Below are 15,185 nucleotides of genomic sequence, written 5' to 3'. Positions count from 1 at the left end.
TGACACGGATATTAAGCGTTTCAATGCAAGTCAATGGCGGCGGGCGATTACGCTGCGTGTCCGCAAAATTAATGGACATGCTGCGGATTTTTGAGCGCAGCATAAACGCTGCGGAAAAATCCGCAGCATGGGCACTGACATTGCGGCTGGTCATTGGGGACCACGGGGGGCGGATTACCAAGCGTTTCCCAAGCGTTTCCACTGCGGAAATTCCGCAGCATATACGCTTGTAAAACGCTAAGTGGGCACATACCCTAAAGCCACAAGTGAAGGCAAATAATTTGTTTCAATTGAATTTTGCTGCAGACTCATTGCAGATTTCACTCATCTGCATTGTATGCAAATTGCATCTGTAGCAGAATGAAAGAAACTATCTTGCAAGTACCGCCTAGGAGTGGTAGCTGCACAATAAGTCAATATCAGACCACTTAAAGCCCCCACTACACAATAAATAATCTCTCTCCTGAGTCCCCCCATACACAGTTGGCCAAAAGCTCCTGTGTTCTCTATGAAAGAGTCACTGCCAAACATCTCTGGTGGCGGCTTATCTCACAGAGAACAAAAAGGATCGGCTGTCACGGGTGTGTCAGAAGTGACAGACAGTCGCCCTGCAGTTGGTTGCAGGAGATCTCTACGTTTGTCATTACAGAAATCTTCTTGGAGGCTGTCTCTAGGACCCAGCGGCTACCTCCCTCTGGCTAATTAACTCCCTGGCCTGGGTGTATAAATACCTGGGGTGTTCTAGAGGGAGGTGCCGGCGATATTCACTACTACTTTTGAAGACTTTAGCAAGAGCAGTACTTCGTCCTCTCTTGAGCTTGAAGATATGTGCGCATTTGTCTGGAGTAGTCTAAAGCTAAGCAATTTCCCCGTTTGTCCTTCCTTGTTGTCTATAGTGTTTAGTGGAGATCGACTAGTGCTCATCTCCTCCCTTCCCTAGCCTGAGCCAAACACCAGGGAAAGACAGGGCGAGGCACACGGGCGGCAATTAGTGAAGAGCCGATATAGGGTCATTAGGAGAGACAGGGTGACCCTAGATCAACCTAGGAGGTCTCCACTTCCTCCCCTTTCCCTAGAGTCTGGGCTCCCTTTCCCTCTTCCCTTTGTGTTGCACTTAGTCTTTCCCACACCTTGCATGACATTGACAATCCGGCATCAGACATACCAGATCCAAAGTCGGGAGGCCACACACTAGCCATACACATTAGAATTTGTCGATATCAGGGGGTTCGGCCGACGTCAGTCTAATGTTTGTGGTGGCCTTAACTCCGGCTAGGTTGCAAGGCTTTGACGTTGACTTATACACCCTAGCTACCTCTTCCAAATTAGAAAGAATCTGGAGACAGATTCTCTGGGAGATCTATGTCCGGCCCATAGATCTTAACAGCATCTTTACATATTAAGAAAAATCTGGAATTTCTCTGGAATAAGACATCGGATCACAGATATCAAGGTATCAATTTATTCGATTTCCTATGAACTTCATGTCCATATAGAGAGGTTATCTTCTGCTATCCCCCTACTATCCTGGCCCTCTGCTAGATGCAGTAGAGTATTTCCTTTTTCGGCACGCGACTAGAAATGTGTATGAAGGGGGCTGTCTGACTGCTCTTTTCAATAGCTAAGCCGGTCCCCTTCATTGACAAAAAATAGGGGGTCTGGCTCTGCTAATACAAAGCCAGTCAGCCAGCCCCCTTGTGCAGAGCACAGTCCGGCAGAGTTGTTTCCGAATGCAGAACAGGAAGTCAGGGATCTATGATAGCAGAAAGATATTAATATCTGAATAAACTTACTATTTTACCCCTATTTAATTTCTTTGCACATTTTGCAATTATTTTCTTTATTTTTTTGGCAAATTTAGTTCTTCCACAAAGTGAGATAACCACAGATCTTCTATATCGCTCATGTCGAGGCATCCTATCTGACCATTAGTTCCACAACTAAATGCTCTCGTTAGTAATCACAGAGATGAATTATGTTGGATGCGGCTAAATAAAAACGATGTTCCCGGTGAATGATCTTATTGACGAACGCGAATAAATCTACCCTGATTATTTTCCAGGAAACTGCGGTGGAAACGGACCTTGCCTGTACAATTTATAGCCAACTAGTCCGTGAAAAACACTCGTAGAAATATTCATAAAAATGTAACGTCTCACGAGACATTTTATAACTAAGTAGCAGAACTTTATGAGAGATCTCAGTTTCTAAAGCACTGAACAAAATGTTCTTTATGGGAACAGCGAAATCGGAAAGTGGAGCAGCTGAATGCCTCTACGTGCAGCAGATAAGAGCTCCTTCAATTAACCAAAAGAACCAACATAACAAAATAGTTGTGGACTTTTTATTCCCACACTTTTTTTTTTAATTTGTATTTTTTACTTCTACCCAATATGGCCAATTTTCATTTTTGCACTTTTATTTTATCCTACTCTTCCCCCACCCCAACCCCCCAAGACTCATTATTTTATTTTATTATTGGGGACGAGTTGTAGTTTTGAAAGCTGTCATTCCATATAATTTACTGAAAAAATTCCGAGTGCAGTGAAATGGTGGAATAAAAAAATCAAACAAAACGCAATTCTGTCCGTTTTATTTTTAAAAAATTACCTGCTAAAATGATTCTTCAGGTCACTACAATTGCGTCGAAATCAAACTTTTTGTATGAGGTTTTAGTGGTTAAAAAAAAATTCAAAACTTTGCACATAAATAAAATAATTGACTTGTGTTGCCATTTTCTGATATCTAACTTTTTCATTTTCCCATCGATGAATGGGGGTGAGGGCTTATTTTTTTTGCATGAGGATTTTTTGATTACCTTTTACTGCATTATTACTAGATACTGCAAGCAAAAAAAAAGCAGCTACTCTGGCATTTAGATATTATTTTTGCTTTTCACAGTTTACCGTATGGGTCACATAATTTATTTTAACAGGTCGCACTGTTAGGATGTGGTGATAACAAGTAGCTTTATTTATTTTTTTAAGTATTTTATTTTTGTATTAGGTAAAGGGGGGAGGGGAGGGGGATTCAAACTTGTTTATATTTTTTTAAACTTTTTTAATTACTTTATTTTTTCATTCAGTCACCAAAGGGTACTTGAACCTGTGATCTAAGAATGGTTGCTTGTACTGTATATTGAAATGCCTTAGCATTAATGAGTACAAGGATGGCAGTGACAGGAGTCACCAGTAGTCCCCCGGCTGCAATGGCAACTCATCAGCACCCCACGATCGCGTCTCAGGTGGGGCACTGGGAGAAAGAATGGAGGCCAACCGGGAGAGCAACACTTAAATACTGCAGTCAGAGATTGACCGAGGCATTTAGATGGTTAAACAGCAGCAATCAGAGCTATTTAGGATCGTTGCTCTTTGAGGCTGCTGCCTGCTGTATAACACAGCCGGCACCCACTGTGCATGGCTTATGAGTCTGCACCATACACACACGTCTGACATAAGCTGTACATGTATGGGGATGACTAATCCTTCAAGAAGGCAATGCCCAATAGCTAGGGTGCAATGATGACTACTTCTGTACATATACCTTTAGAAGCTTGGCGTGTAGTAGGAGCGTGTACGCGGCCTCCGTGTAGTTATCACATTCTTTGTGCAGGTCACACAACTTGTACAAGTACCTAAAAGGTAAAAGTGATTTTAATTAAAGGAGGAAACCGGCTCCTCAGCACATCTCAAAGGTTCTAATTAATATTTGATACATTTACATAGAATATCTATGGCGGCTAAACCTTATGTAGACATAACAGGGGCTGTTAATGCAGTCAAAGTGACTGGCCAGTCAGACCCGGACCTGCTCTGCCCCCATCTACATTGAGGTCGTCTGACGCTAGGTGAAGTTTTAATACCAGGGGTTAGGACCTTCCTGATTTGGGTACACCTCGTCGCGTTGGGATGGTTTTTACGCTTTTTTGATCAAAAACAGTGTTTACCAAGCACCCCATGTTATTTATACGCACTATTACTATTTACTTACAGCAAGATATATGCTCATTTTGTTTCCATCTTAGGTTTAGTCTTAAAAAGGTTTGCCTATTTGGGTCCGTGTACAATACAAAGTTACATTGTGGTACAGTGTTAGCCAGAAAAATCGATGTAAATACTTTTATGCCCAAAAATGACAAAAGTATTCTTGGAGTGATAACCAGAAAAAATATATATATGCAAGCTTTCAGAATACAGAGGCTCCTTCTTCAGGCGGTATTACAAATGAATTCATAAGACAAGATTGATTTGTAATACTGCCTGAAGAAGGAGCCTCTGTGCTCTGAAAGCTTGCAAATATATTTTTTTTCTGGTTATCACTCCGAGAATACTTTTGTCATTTTTGGGCATAAAAGTATTTACACTCATTTGGGTCTGAAATAGTTATAAAGTTTCAAAACTTTTCTTTAATCTATGGCTTCAAGTACAATCTTTACGGTTTACCCCAATAATATGATGACATTCAAACATGTAAAGGAGAGAAGCCCAGGTGACCAAGGTTTATCCGCTTTTATGCATCTGTGAACAATGCCAGACCTCTGTGAATTGAGATTATAATCAAAAGAAATTATGAACCAGCAGTGGCGACCGTGTATTCTCAGTACCTGTCATTGCAGGTGACTTTTCAGAAAAAGCTGCAGTTGTATGTACATGAGGAATAACACTATTTCTGGACCTTATATTACTTGTGTCCTGTGTTTTAACCAGTTTTTTTTTCCCATGCAGACTCCACTGGGGTGAGAAATTCTCTCTCAAGACTGATTTTAGCAAAATTTCAGTGTGATAGGAAGAAGTTACTGATAAGTAGAGAACAAGGCATATTGCTCTAATATACGGCATATTCTAAAGTTTCTTATATTTACTTGTACTATTGATTTATGCAAAGATTGTTGAAAGTGCGGTGCTTATTTGAGTGTTTCTTCTCTGATATTTAAGCTGCAAATATCATCTTTTTTTTTTTAAATCCAAAAAAAAACCCCTAAAATTAAATTCTGACCAAAAGCAATGATGAAATTCTGACTTTTTTTTGCGTATGAATAGAATCACTGACGTCTGCGTGACCCTTACACTTCATTTAGGAGCCGTCTACCATTTACATGCACACATGCTGTGATTTTTTTTTCCCATACTGACTTGAACTTTTATGTGGGGGAAAAAAAAAAAAAATCACAAAACTTATGTGAACATCGGTCCGGTTATTTGTGCATATGGACCAAAAAAATAACACTCGTGTGAACTGAGCCTAATCCTTGAGTTTTCTTTTTTACCTGAAAAGCACTGACTGGTGTGAGATACGAGCACCCTGCGTGCCCCTGCACAAACCATTCGGGGTGACCCTTTAGCGCCTTCCCCTAGGTTTTGCAGTCTCTCCACAGCGGAGATTATATAAACTCAACACCATGGTTTCTGGTAAAACATTGTTCAATACAAGGTCGTCCAAGTACTGAGGATGTCATATAAAGCAATACCCACCTAATATACATTTCTTCCCTCTCAATCTCCTTGTAGAAATTCTGTGGAAACAAAACAAAAAAAGAACAAAACAAATGGTGCATTTATTCATCTTTTCTGCAACCTGTCACACAAATGCAGTTTACAGAAAAACTAGCGCATGAATATTCATGGTCAGTGAGAATGTAAATTCAGAATACTGTGAGTCACAGCACGTAGCCTGGGGGTTTATTGTGCTTTACAGTAACTGGAGGAAACTTTCCCCCCAGACTGAGAATACTCCATAAAGAGTTATGTATCTGACCTCTAAAATTTAGATGTGACTTACAGAGGGAACGAAACCACGAGTAAGATGAATGAGCCTAGAACATTAGGAGGCACGTACTCCGAGACCAAGTATTAGGACAAGTAGTGCACGCCTAACAGTTCATTATGTGTTAGAAAAGGGATGGATTATTATAAGGATATGCCATCTCTTTATGATCAGAGGCGATCCGACCTCAGGGACCCCCACTGATCCTGAGAATCAAGGGGAAGCAGCATTGACGGCATTGGGGTTCTGGGATCAAATCCCGCCAAGGACAACATCTGCTGAGTTTGTGTGTTCTCCCCGTGGTTGCGTGGGTTACTCCCGGGGACTCTTTATTTCCACCCACTAAGTGATGTCATACCCTCGTGAAATCACAATACTTCAAAAAGAGAAATAAACCATTAAGATATGCAACTCTGGGGTGCAGACGACGTTCTGAACTCTTTCTCGAAAAACTATTTTCATTTTCATAAATCAGAGTTTGTTTTTAAACTCTACCTATTTTTTAGGTCCTCCAGTGGACCTGAACCTGTGATTGCTTCCTATATACACTACAATACTTTAGTAACATAGTATATAGTAAAATGAATAATGTCCTACCATAGAAGCACCAATATTGAGAAGACAGGGGCCATCCAGTAAGGTCCCGCCTGCCATGGTAACCCATCCTCACCCCTCGATTGCAGCATAAGTTGGGGGGGTTGTTGGCTGCACGATCAGATGCCCATATTGCTTAAAACCATTTAAATGGTATCAGCTCTAATCACTTACTGTTAGAGGCAGGAGCCGGCTGTGTAGCACAGCCAGACCAACCCTCAGCTGGCTTTCTTATGTCGGAAAGGTGTTAACAGACTGATCCTTTCGGCAGGTAAATCCAGCCTCTACCTTATGAGCAGGGCAACATCTACCCCACATCATATATCTTATGGAGGACCCATATTTATCAGACACTAAATGTATGGCATAATCTATAAACTGTTTTATTCCTGCTACAGCCGTGAAAATTCATTTTTTTCCCATTTTTTAAATCCGCCATATACTTTGAGAATTGTGTTGTTGTTTTTTTAGTGCTAATTTTTATTGCCTTTACCAAAGGGACGTGGCTCAGAGTAATTATGCAGAGCAGCCTAAAGACCTTGCCCCCAAGGAATCCAGTGAGCCACTGCCCCTTTGATAAAGACCATAGAAATCAGAAGAAAATAAAAAAGACCCCAAATGTCTGGAACCGTATGGTGGATTTAAAAAAAAATAAATAAAAATTGAATACTCAGGGAAGCAGTGGGAATAAAACAAGAGCAAAAACGGACCTGGTGACAGGTCCTCTTTATAAAGTAAAGTCTGTATCTCTACCGACCTGATCTAGAATAAAAGGGAGATAATACAGGACTGGTCGACATTTATACTTTTGCTACTGACCAAAACATTGACGGTGCAGCTCATTCGGTTCTCCTTATTCTCATCGTGCATAATAGTCCTGTAGTCTAGGAGTCTCTCCATCAGTCGGACAACCAGCGTAACAAACGTTTCTCCGCTCTTGGCCAGATATTTATGCTTCCTGCAATGCTCCAAGAGTCTGCAAAACAAACAAACAAAAAAAACTTTTGTTACTAGCCTATTCCTGACTTAAGCGTTATTTTAAGCCAAGAGCTTCATTAGCACATTTTAATTATAAGCGAGCTGTAAAGTTCACGGCTTGCTCGTTATTGTCCCGGGTGCCTATACTTGGGTATAAATCTTAACTGTTAATCAACACTTACATCTTCTCAAACAACACTTTGTACTGCTCGTCCCCTCTCCCTCCTTCTACCTCGTGGTCTAACTTGGTGATGATCTCGTTCTCAAACTAAAAGAATAAAAAAAAAAAAATGGAGTAAAATACAAACATTAACTTTACAAGAAACAGAGTTTTGGCTACTGAAACTAAAAACAAACAACAAAAAAATACCAAAAAATTAATCCAGCATTTGATGGTCCTGAAAGTCAGATAATGTGGCATTTGTTTTCAAGGATAGAACCTAAATATAACGTTTCCCAAGACTAGAAGCTCAAAATAAGCAGAGAACTTTATTCAGATGACCACCCTGGTGTAGACCAACTTCGTCTAATAGCTTATTGTCCCCAATCTTACAAATATGCATTTTATTTTATTACTGGAGAATTGGACTTAATGCAATCTGTCAGAAAATCTGACCTGATTAAAATTATCTTGTTGGCAATCATCAGAAAACAGAATCTCCAAGATCACAATACCAGGAAAGTGACAATGTTCCTCATCAGTAGGCTGCAAGGGAGAAGGCACTGCCTGCATCTAATCACTAGATATATGACACGGCCCCACTGGGTCCCCAGAGAGAGGACAAGGCCCCACTGGGTCCCCAGAGAGAGGACACGGCCCCACTGGGTCCCCAGAGAGAGGACACGGCCCCACTGGGTCCCCAGAGAGAGGACACGGCCCCACTGGGTCCCCAGAGAGAGGACACGGCCCCACTGGGTCCCCAGAGAGAGGACACGGCCCCACTGGGTCCCCAGCGAGAGGACACGGCCCCACTGGGTCCCCAGCGAGAGGACACGGCCCCACTGGGTCCTCAGAGAGAGGACACGGCCCCACTGGGTCCTCAGAGAGAGGACACGGCCCCACTGGGTCCCCAGAGAGAGGACACGGCCCCACTGGGTCCCCAGAGAGAGGACACGGCCCCACTGGGTCCTCAGCGAGAGGACACGGCCCCACTGGGTCCTCAGAGAGAGGACACGGCCCCACTAGGTCCTCAGAGAGAGGACACGGCCCCACTAGGTCCCCAGCTATATGACACTAGCCACTGAGTCACCAGCTATAGAACACTACTAAGGCAGGACGTTGCACAACTCTGTTACCAAGGAGCAGCATAGGACGCTAACTACTGAGTCACCAGGAAGATAATATTGTCCCAACTGTGTACCCAGGGAGAGGATACTGACCTACTGGATCACCAGCCAGCTATAGAACTCTACCCACTAAGTCACCACAAAGAGGCCACTACCCCACTCGGTCACTGAGCAGTATAGAACACGGCCCCGGCTGGGCACCGCAGGGATGGAAGACTGCCACGGCTGGGCACCCCAGGGACGGGAGACTGCCACGGCTGGGCACCCCAGGGACGGGAGACTGCCACGGCTGGGCACCCCAGGGACGGGAGACTGCCACGGATGGGCACCCCAGGGACGGGAGACTGCCACGGCTGGGCACCCCAGGGACGGGAGACTGCCACGGCTGGGCACCCCAGGGATGGACCTGGCTGGGTCCCCAGGGGAAAGCAGATGGCTCCAGCTGGGTATGCAGGGGATGGGATACGGCCCAGTCTGGGTCCCTCGGGGACGGTAGACTGCCCCGACTGGGCACCCCAGGGGCGGGAGACTGCCTCGGCTGGGTCCCCAAATTCAGATAAAGCTCCACACTGTCACCATTGCTTTCGGCGAGACTTCATGTAATTGTGGCTTGTAAGTATTAGTTATTGTTTATAAATGTGCCCTAGACTGGTGAAAGGATGGTGAAGAATAGGAGAGGACTAGTGTTGAGTGAGTATGTTCTATTAACCCTTTCGCCGAGTACGCTCGGGCCGAGCTCCGAGTATTTATAGCTGCTCGGTGATATGGTTGAATCTCTCCCGCAGGGCCGGCGTCAGCACCCGGCGCACCCGGGCAAATGCCGGGGCCCTGAGCAGGCAGAGGGGCCCACTGGCGGTCGCGCACCCCGCTGGGCTATGGGCGGAGGAGAGCGGTGTCAGCGCCCGCCCTTCTCCGCCGCTTGCTCAGGGCCCCGGAAGCTGGATACTTACCTCTCCCCGTGCCTCCGCAGATCAGCTGTCTTCCTGCTCTGCGCTCCCTGTGACGTCTCAGGTCAGAGGGCGCGGTGACATCTTTACACCGCGCCCTCCCCTGAGCAGTCACAGGGAGCGCAGAGCAGGAAGATACCGGCGACGCTGGAGTCCGGACCCGAGCAGCGGGCAGCAGGTGAGGAGGAGGGAGGTGAGTATTTGATTTTTTTTTTTAAATGTATGGAGGCATGGGGCAGTATAAAGAGAAGGGGGGGGTGACATCCTGCATGGGGCATTATAAAGAGAAGGGGGGGGCATCCTGCATGGGGCATTATAAAGAGAAGGGGGGGACATCCTGCATGGGGCATTATAAGGTGGGTAACAGCCTGCATGGAGCATTATAAGGGGGGGGGCCTGTATGGAGCATTAAAAGGGGGGGGGCCTGTATGGGGCATTATGTGGGGGGTAACAGCCTGCATGGAGCATTAAAAGGGGGGGGCCTGTATGGGGCATTATGTGGGGGGTAAGAGCCTGCATGGAGCATTAAAAGGGGGGGGCTGTATGGGGCATTATGTGGGGGGTAACAGCCTGCATGGAGCATTAAAAGGGGGGGGGGCCTGTATGGGGCATTATGTGGGGGGTAACAGCCTGCATGGAGCATTATAAGGGGGGGGGCCTGTATGGGGCATTATGTGGGGGGTAACAGCCTGCATGGAGCATTAAAAGGGGGGGGCCTGTATGGGGTATTATGTGGGGGGTAACAGCCTGCATGGAGCATTAAAAGGGGGGGGCCTGTATGGGGCATTATGTGGGGGGTAAGAGCCTGCATGGAGCATTAAAAGGGGGGGGCTGTATGGGGCATCATGTGGGGGGTAACAGCCTGCATGGAGCATTAAAAGGGGGGGGGCCTGTATGGGGCATTATGTGGGGGGTAACAGCCTGCATGGAGCATTATAAGGGGGGGGGCTGTATGGGGCATTATGTGGGGGGGAACAGCCTGCATGGAGCATTATAAGGGGGGGGGGCTGTATGGGGCATTATGTGGGGGGTAAGCCTGCATGGAGCATTAAAAGGGGGGGGCCTGTATGGGGCATTATGTGGGGGGTAACAGCCTGCATGGAGCATTAAAAGGGGGGGGGCCTGTATGGGGCATTATGTGGGGGGGGGACAGCCTGCATGGAGCATTATGTGGGGGGGAACAGCCTGCATGGAGCATTATAAGGGGGGGGGCCTGTATGGGGCATTATTTGGGGGGTAACAGCCTGCATGGAGCATTAAAAGGGGGGGGGGCCTGTATGGGGCATTATGTGGGGGGTAACAGCCTGCATGGAGCATTAAAAGGTGGGGGGCCTGTATGGGGCATTATGTGGGGGGTAACAGCCTGCATGGAGCATTATAAGGGGGGGACAGCCTGTATGGGGCATTATGTGGGGGGTAACAGCCTGCATGCAGCATTGTATGGGGGCCAGTATCCTGTATGGAGCGTTATAAGGGGACCGGTATCCTGTATGGAGCCTTATATGGGGGCCAGTATCCTGTATGGAGCCTTATAAGGGGACCAGTATCCTGTATGGAGCGTTATATGGGGGCCAGTATCCTGTATGGAGCTTTATAAGGGGGTCAGTATCCTGTATGGAGCGTTATATGGGGGCCAGTATCCTGTATGGAGCTTTATAAGGGGACCAGTATCCTGTATGGAGCGTTATATGGGGGCCAGTATTCTGTATGGAGCCTTATATGGGGGCCAGTATTCCGTATGGAGCCTTATATGGGGGCCAGTATTCTGTATGGGGCCTCATATGGGGGCCAGTATTCCGTATGGGGCCTTATATGGGGGCCAGTATTCCGTATGGAGCCTTATATGGGGGCCAGTATTCCGTATGGAGCCTTATATGGGGGCCAGTATTCCGTATGGAGCCTTATATGGGGGCCAGTATTCCATATGGAGCCTTATATGGGGGCCAGTATTCCGTATGGAGCCTTATATGGGGGTCAGTATTCCGCATGGAGCCTTATATGGGGGCCAGTATTCCGCATGGGGCCTTATATGGGGGCCAGTATTCCGTATGGGGCCTTATATGGGGGCCAGTATTCCGTATGGGGCCTTATATGGGGGCCAGTATTCCGTATGAAGCGTTATATGGGGGCCAGTATTCCGTATGAAGCGTTATATGGGGGCCAGTATTCCTTATGGGGCCTTATGTGGGGGCCAGTATTCCGTATGGGGCCTTATATGGGGGCCAGTATTCCGTATGGGGCCTTATATGGGGGCCAGTATTCCGTATGGGGCCTTATATGGGGGCCAGTATTCCGTATGGGGCCTTATATGGGGGCCAGTATTCCTTATGGGGCCTTATATGGGGGCCAGTATTCTGTGTGGGGCCTTATATGGGGGCCAGTATTCCGTATGGAGCCTTATATGGGGGCCAGTATTCCGTATGGAGCATTATATGGGGGCCAGTATTCCGTATGGGGCCTTATATGGGGGCCAGTATTCCGTATGGGGCCTTATATGGGGGCCAGTATTCCGTATGGGGCCTTATATGGGGCCCAGTATTCCGTATGGGGCCTTATATGGGGGCCAGTATTCCGTATGGGGTCTTATATGGGGGCCAGTATTCCTTATGGGGCCTTATATGGGGGCCAGTATTCCGTATGGAGCCTTATATGGGGGCCAGTATTCCGTATGGGGCCATATATGGGGGCCAGTATTCTGTATGGGGCCTTATATGGGGGACAGTATTCCGTATGGGGCCTTATATGGGGGACAGTATTCCGTATGGGGCCTTATATGGGGGCCAGTATCCAGTATGGGACCTTATATGGGGGCCAGTATTCCGTATGGAGCCTTATATGGGGGCCAGTATTCTGTATGGAGCATTATATGGGGGCCAGTATTGCGTATGGGGCCTTATATGGGGGCCAGTATTCCGTATAGGGCCTTATATGGGGGCCAGTATTCTGTATGGGGCCTTATATGGGGGCCAGTATTCCGTATGGGGCCTTATATGGGGGCCAGTATTCCGTATGGGGCCTTATATGGGGGCCAGTATTCCGTATGGGGCTTTATATGGGGGCCAGTATTCTGTATGGGGCCTTATATGGGGGCCAGTATTCTGTATGGGGCCTTATATGGGGGCCAGTATTCCGTATGGGGCCTTATATGGGGGCCAGTATTCCGTATGGGGCCTTATATGGGGGCCAGTATTCTGTATGGAGCCTTATATGGGGGCCAGTATTCCGTATGGAGCGATTCGCCGGTTTCTGAGCTATTGTGGAATTTACAGTAGATATCACTCATGTAATGTAAGAAGTGAAATCTTCAGCATTGTAATATATATATATATATTTCTCTGCGGTATCTGTGCATCATGAATCGTGGTATGTATTAAAGGGGCCACTGAGACTCTTTCGCCCGGGGCCCAGAAAAACCTGAAGCCGGCCCTGCTCTCCCGTGTGCATGATTTGCAACTGTTTGACAGCTTTATTACATGTGAGGAATGTCTATTTCTTACATATTCCTCACATGTAATAAAACTGTCAAATTGTTGCAAATCAAGCACACAGGAGCGATTCAACCATATGACCGAGCAGCTGTAACTACTCGGAGCTCGGCCCGAGCATACTCGGACAGAACATACTCGCTCAACACTAGAGAGGACGTATTTTGACTAAAAGAACCAAACTTCCGCAGCCAAACCAAGCCAAAGGTGTGTATTTTCCTAGGTGCGCCCTTCTGATCAGTGCAATTCACACACGAGGAATATACTAAGCAGATATGTAAGCTTTTTTTTTTTAATTATTATTTTAACCAGAAACTAACATTATGACTTCATTCTCTTGCATTTTTTTTTTTTTCTCCTCGTTTTCCGTTTCCAGAAAAATTAACATAATTAAAGAAAGGAAAACAGGATCTAGGTTTAATTAAAATTACTATCATTATCTCTTCCCATAATTACATATTATCTATTATCGTTTACAACCTTTCAGCAGAATTGTCTGCTTGATTAATTTAATATGTTAACTACTGTCAAAAATGTGACCTTTTCAGAGCAAAAATGAACTGAAACCTAGATGTTTTCATCATTTTAGATGAATGTTAAAGGTGAAAAAAGAGAGCGCACAGTGTGATGAAGAGGTTTGACCTTTTGCTATTTTAAGGCCGAGACCTCAGAGATGAGCGGAGCCACAAGTAACACACAAAACTATGACAAATGGACTATTCTCAGAATTGTTGCTCAATTAGCAGTAATTTATTAAACTAATTTACATAAATGAATAATTATTTTTATATTTTATTTCCATTTCTTATAAAGCAGCAACTCTACTGTACATATCGGTCCCAAAATCTGATGTCCTTATATCAAACACACTTTAAGACCAATTTCATGCAAAGTTAATTAGGCTGCGTTCATAGACTGCCATAAAATGCCAATTTTTTCAATGCAATTTTTCTAAAAATCGACGCAAAAAAAAAACCACAGCATTTTTGCATCGATTTAGGAAAATTTTGTCAAAAAACTATGTGGCTTTACCATAATTTTGCGCTGTGTGAATTCAGCCTTATTCTATTAATATGCTTTTTTCTTTAGGAAACCTAAAACCATGGTTGGTGTACGAACCCCAGTGCTGCAAGGGAACAGTGCTAACCACAGAGCCACCGTGTTGTAATGTGAGTAAAACTAAGATTGTACAAAGGGAAATCCTTCAAACGATTAATCTAGTGTTGTTGGGTTTAACATGGGCATGGTTAACCTAAAGGGGTATTCTTCTCCTGTGCCCATGAAAATGGACAGTTTGGACCAGCGGCATGTTCGTGCCACTGGTGCGAACTTTGCCCTCTCCCGTGCAGTTTTACCTCTGCAGCTTGAAAGGAACACAGGATCCAGTGAGCAGCACTTGCAAGCTCTAAAGCAAAGGGCTTGTAAGTGTCTGCTCCATTCCCTAGGACACAGGGCACTGCTAATTTGCTACTACGCTGCAGTGGTGGCCGGTAATCTAAGAAATTAGCAATAAACTATAGAATTAAAATCCTCTGTTCTTGACTTGAAAAGAAATTTTAATAAAAGGTAAAATTGTAAAGTTGCTCGTTTTAAGATGAGACAACACCCCCCTTTTAAAATATTGCAACTCCTTACACTAAGGAAGCTACGGAATCAAAAAGCGAAAAACAAGTTCAGAATCAATGTCGAAAAGGGTAAAACCACTAACTGCAGTAAAAGGAGGACACATGTACCAAAACTTGTAAACTTTGTACTCTTTATTGTCCTAGTTCACTTACGCGGTAATGTAACTGGAAGGTGAGCTGATGTAACCAGGGATTGTCTTTGGTTAAATAGACCATCATGGACCATTTTAAGTTTTCAGCTGGTTTTAAGATGAAGAGGGTTGAGATTTTGAGCTGGGGCACTTGCTAGTTGCTTCCGTAGAGCTGCATCTAAATACCATGGCCAAGGTAAAGTGGCCTCTAAGTACCCCTGTGGACCTGATGATCTGGTTAATCCCACCTAGCTGCACGCGGAGCAAAATAAAAAAAACAAACATTTTCCACGAAACATTTTGAATGTAGGAAATGCTTCTTTTTATGGCTCATTTCTTTGCATGAGGAAAAAAAAAGTGTTCTAACACTCCTGG

General features: G+C 45.3%; 1 protein-coding gene across 1 annotated transcript in view; it reads right to left on the bottom strand.

Moving 5' to 3' along the window:
- Window positions 1-15,185, bottom strand: part of DOCK1 (dedicator of cytokinesis 1) — a 412,678-nt gene that overhangs the window by 78,507 nt on the left and 318,986 nt on the right. The window contains exons 34-37 of the mRNA XM_073685060.1: window positions 7,518-7,603; window positions 7,177-7,333; window positions 5,472-5,512; window positions 3,544-3,634 (exon numbers count right to left, since the gene is read on the bottom strand). Of these exons, the coding sequence (XP_073541161.1) occupies window positions 3,544-3,634; window positions 5,472-5,512; window positions 7,177-7,333; window positions 7,518-7,603 (375 nt within the window). The remainder of the gene's footprint in view (window positions 1-3,543; window positions 3,635-5,471; window positions 5,513-7,176; window positions 7,334-7,517; window positions 7,604-15,185) is intronic.

This window comes from Phyllobates terribilis, unplaced genomic scaffold (genome assembly GCF_046119375.1).
Source record: "Phyllobates terribilis strain yellow unplaced genomic scaffold, ASM4611937v1 Scaffold_5__5_contigs__length_657084704, whole genome shotgun sequence".
Lineage (NCBI taxonomy): Eukaryota > Metazoa > Chordata > Amphibia > Anura > Dendrobatidae > Phyllobates > Phyllobates terribilis.
The sequence above is the reverse complement of the archived record's forward strand: the minus strand, read 5'-3'. Positions and strand labels throughout refer to the sequence as shown.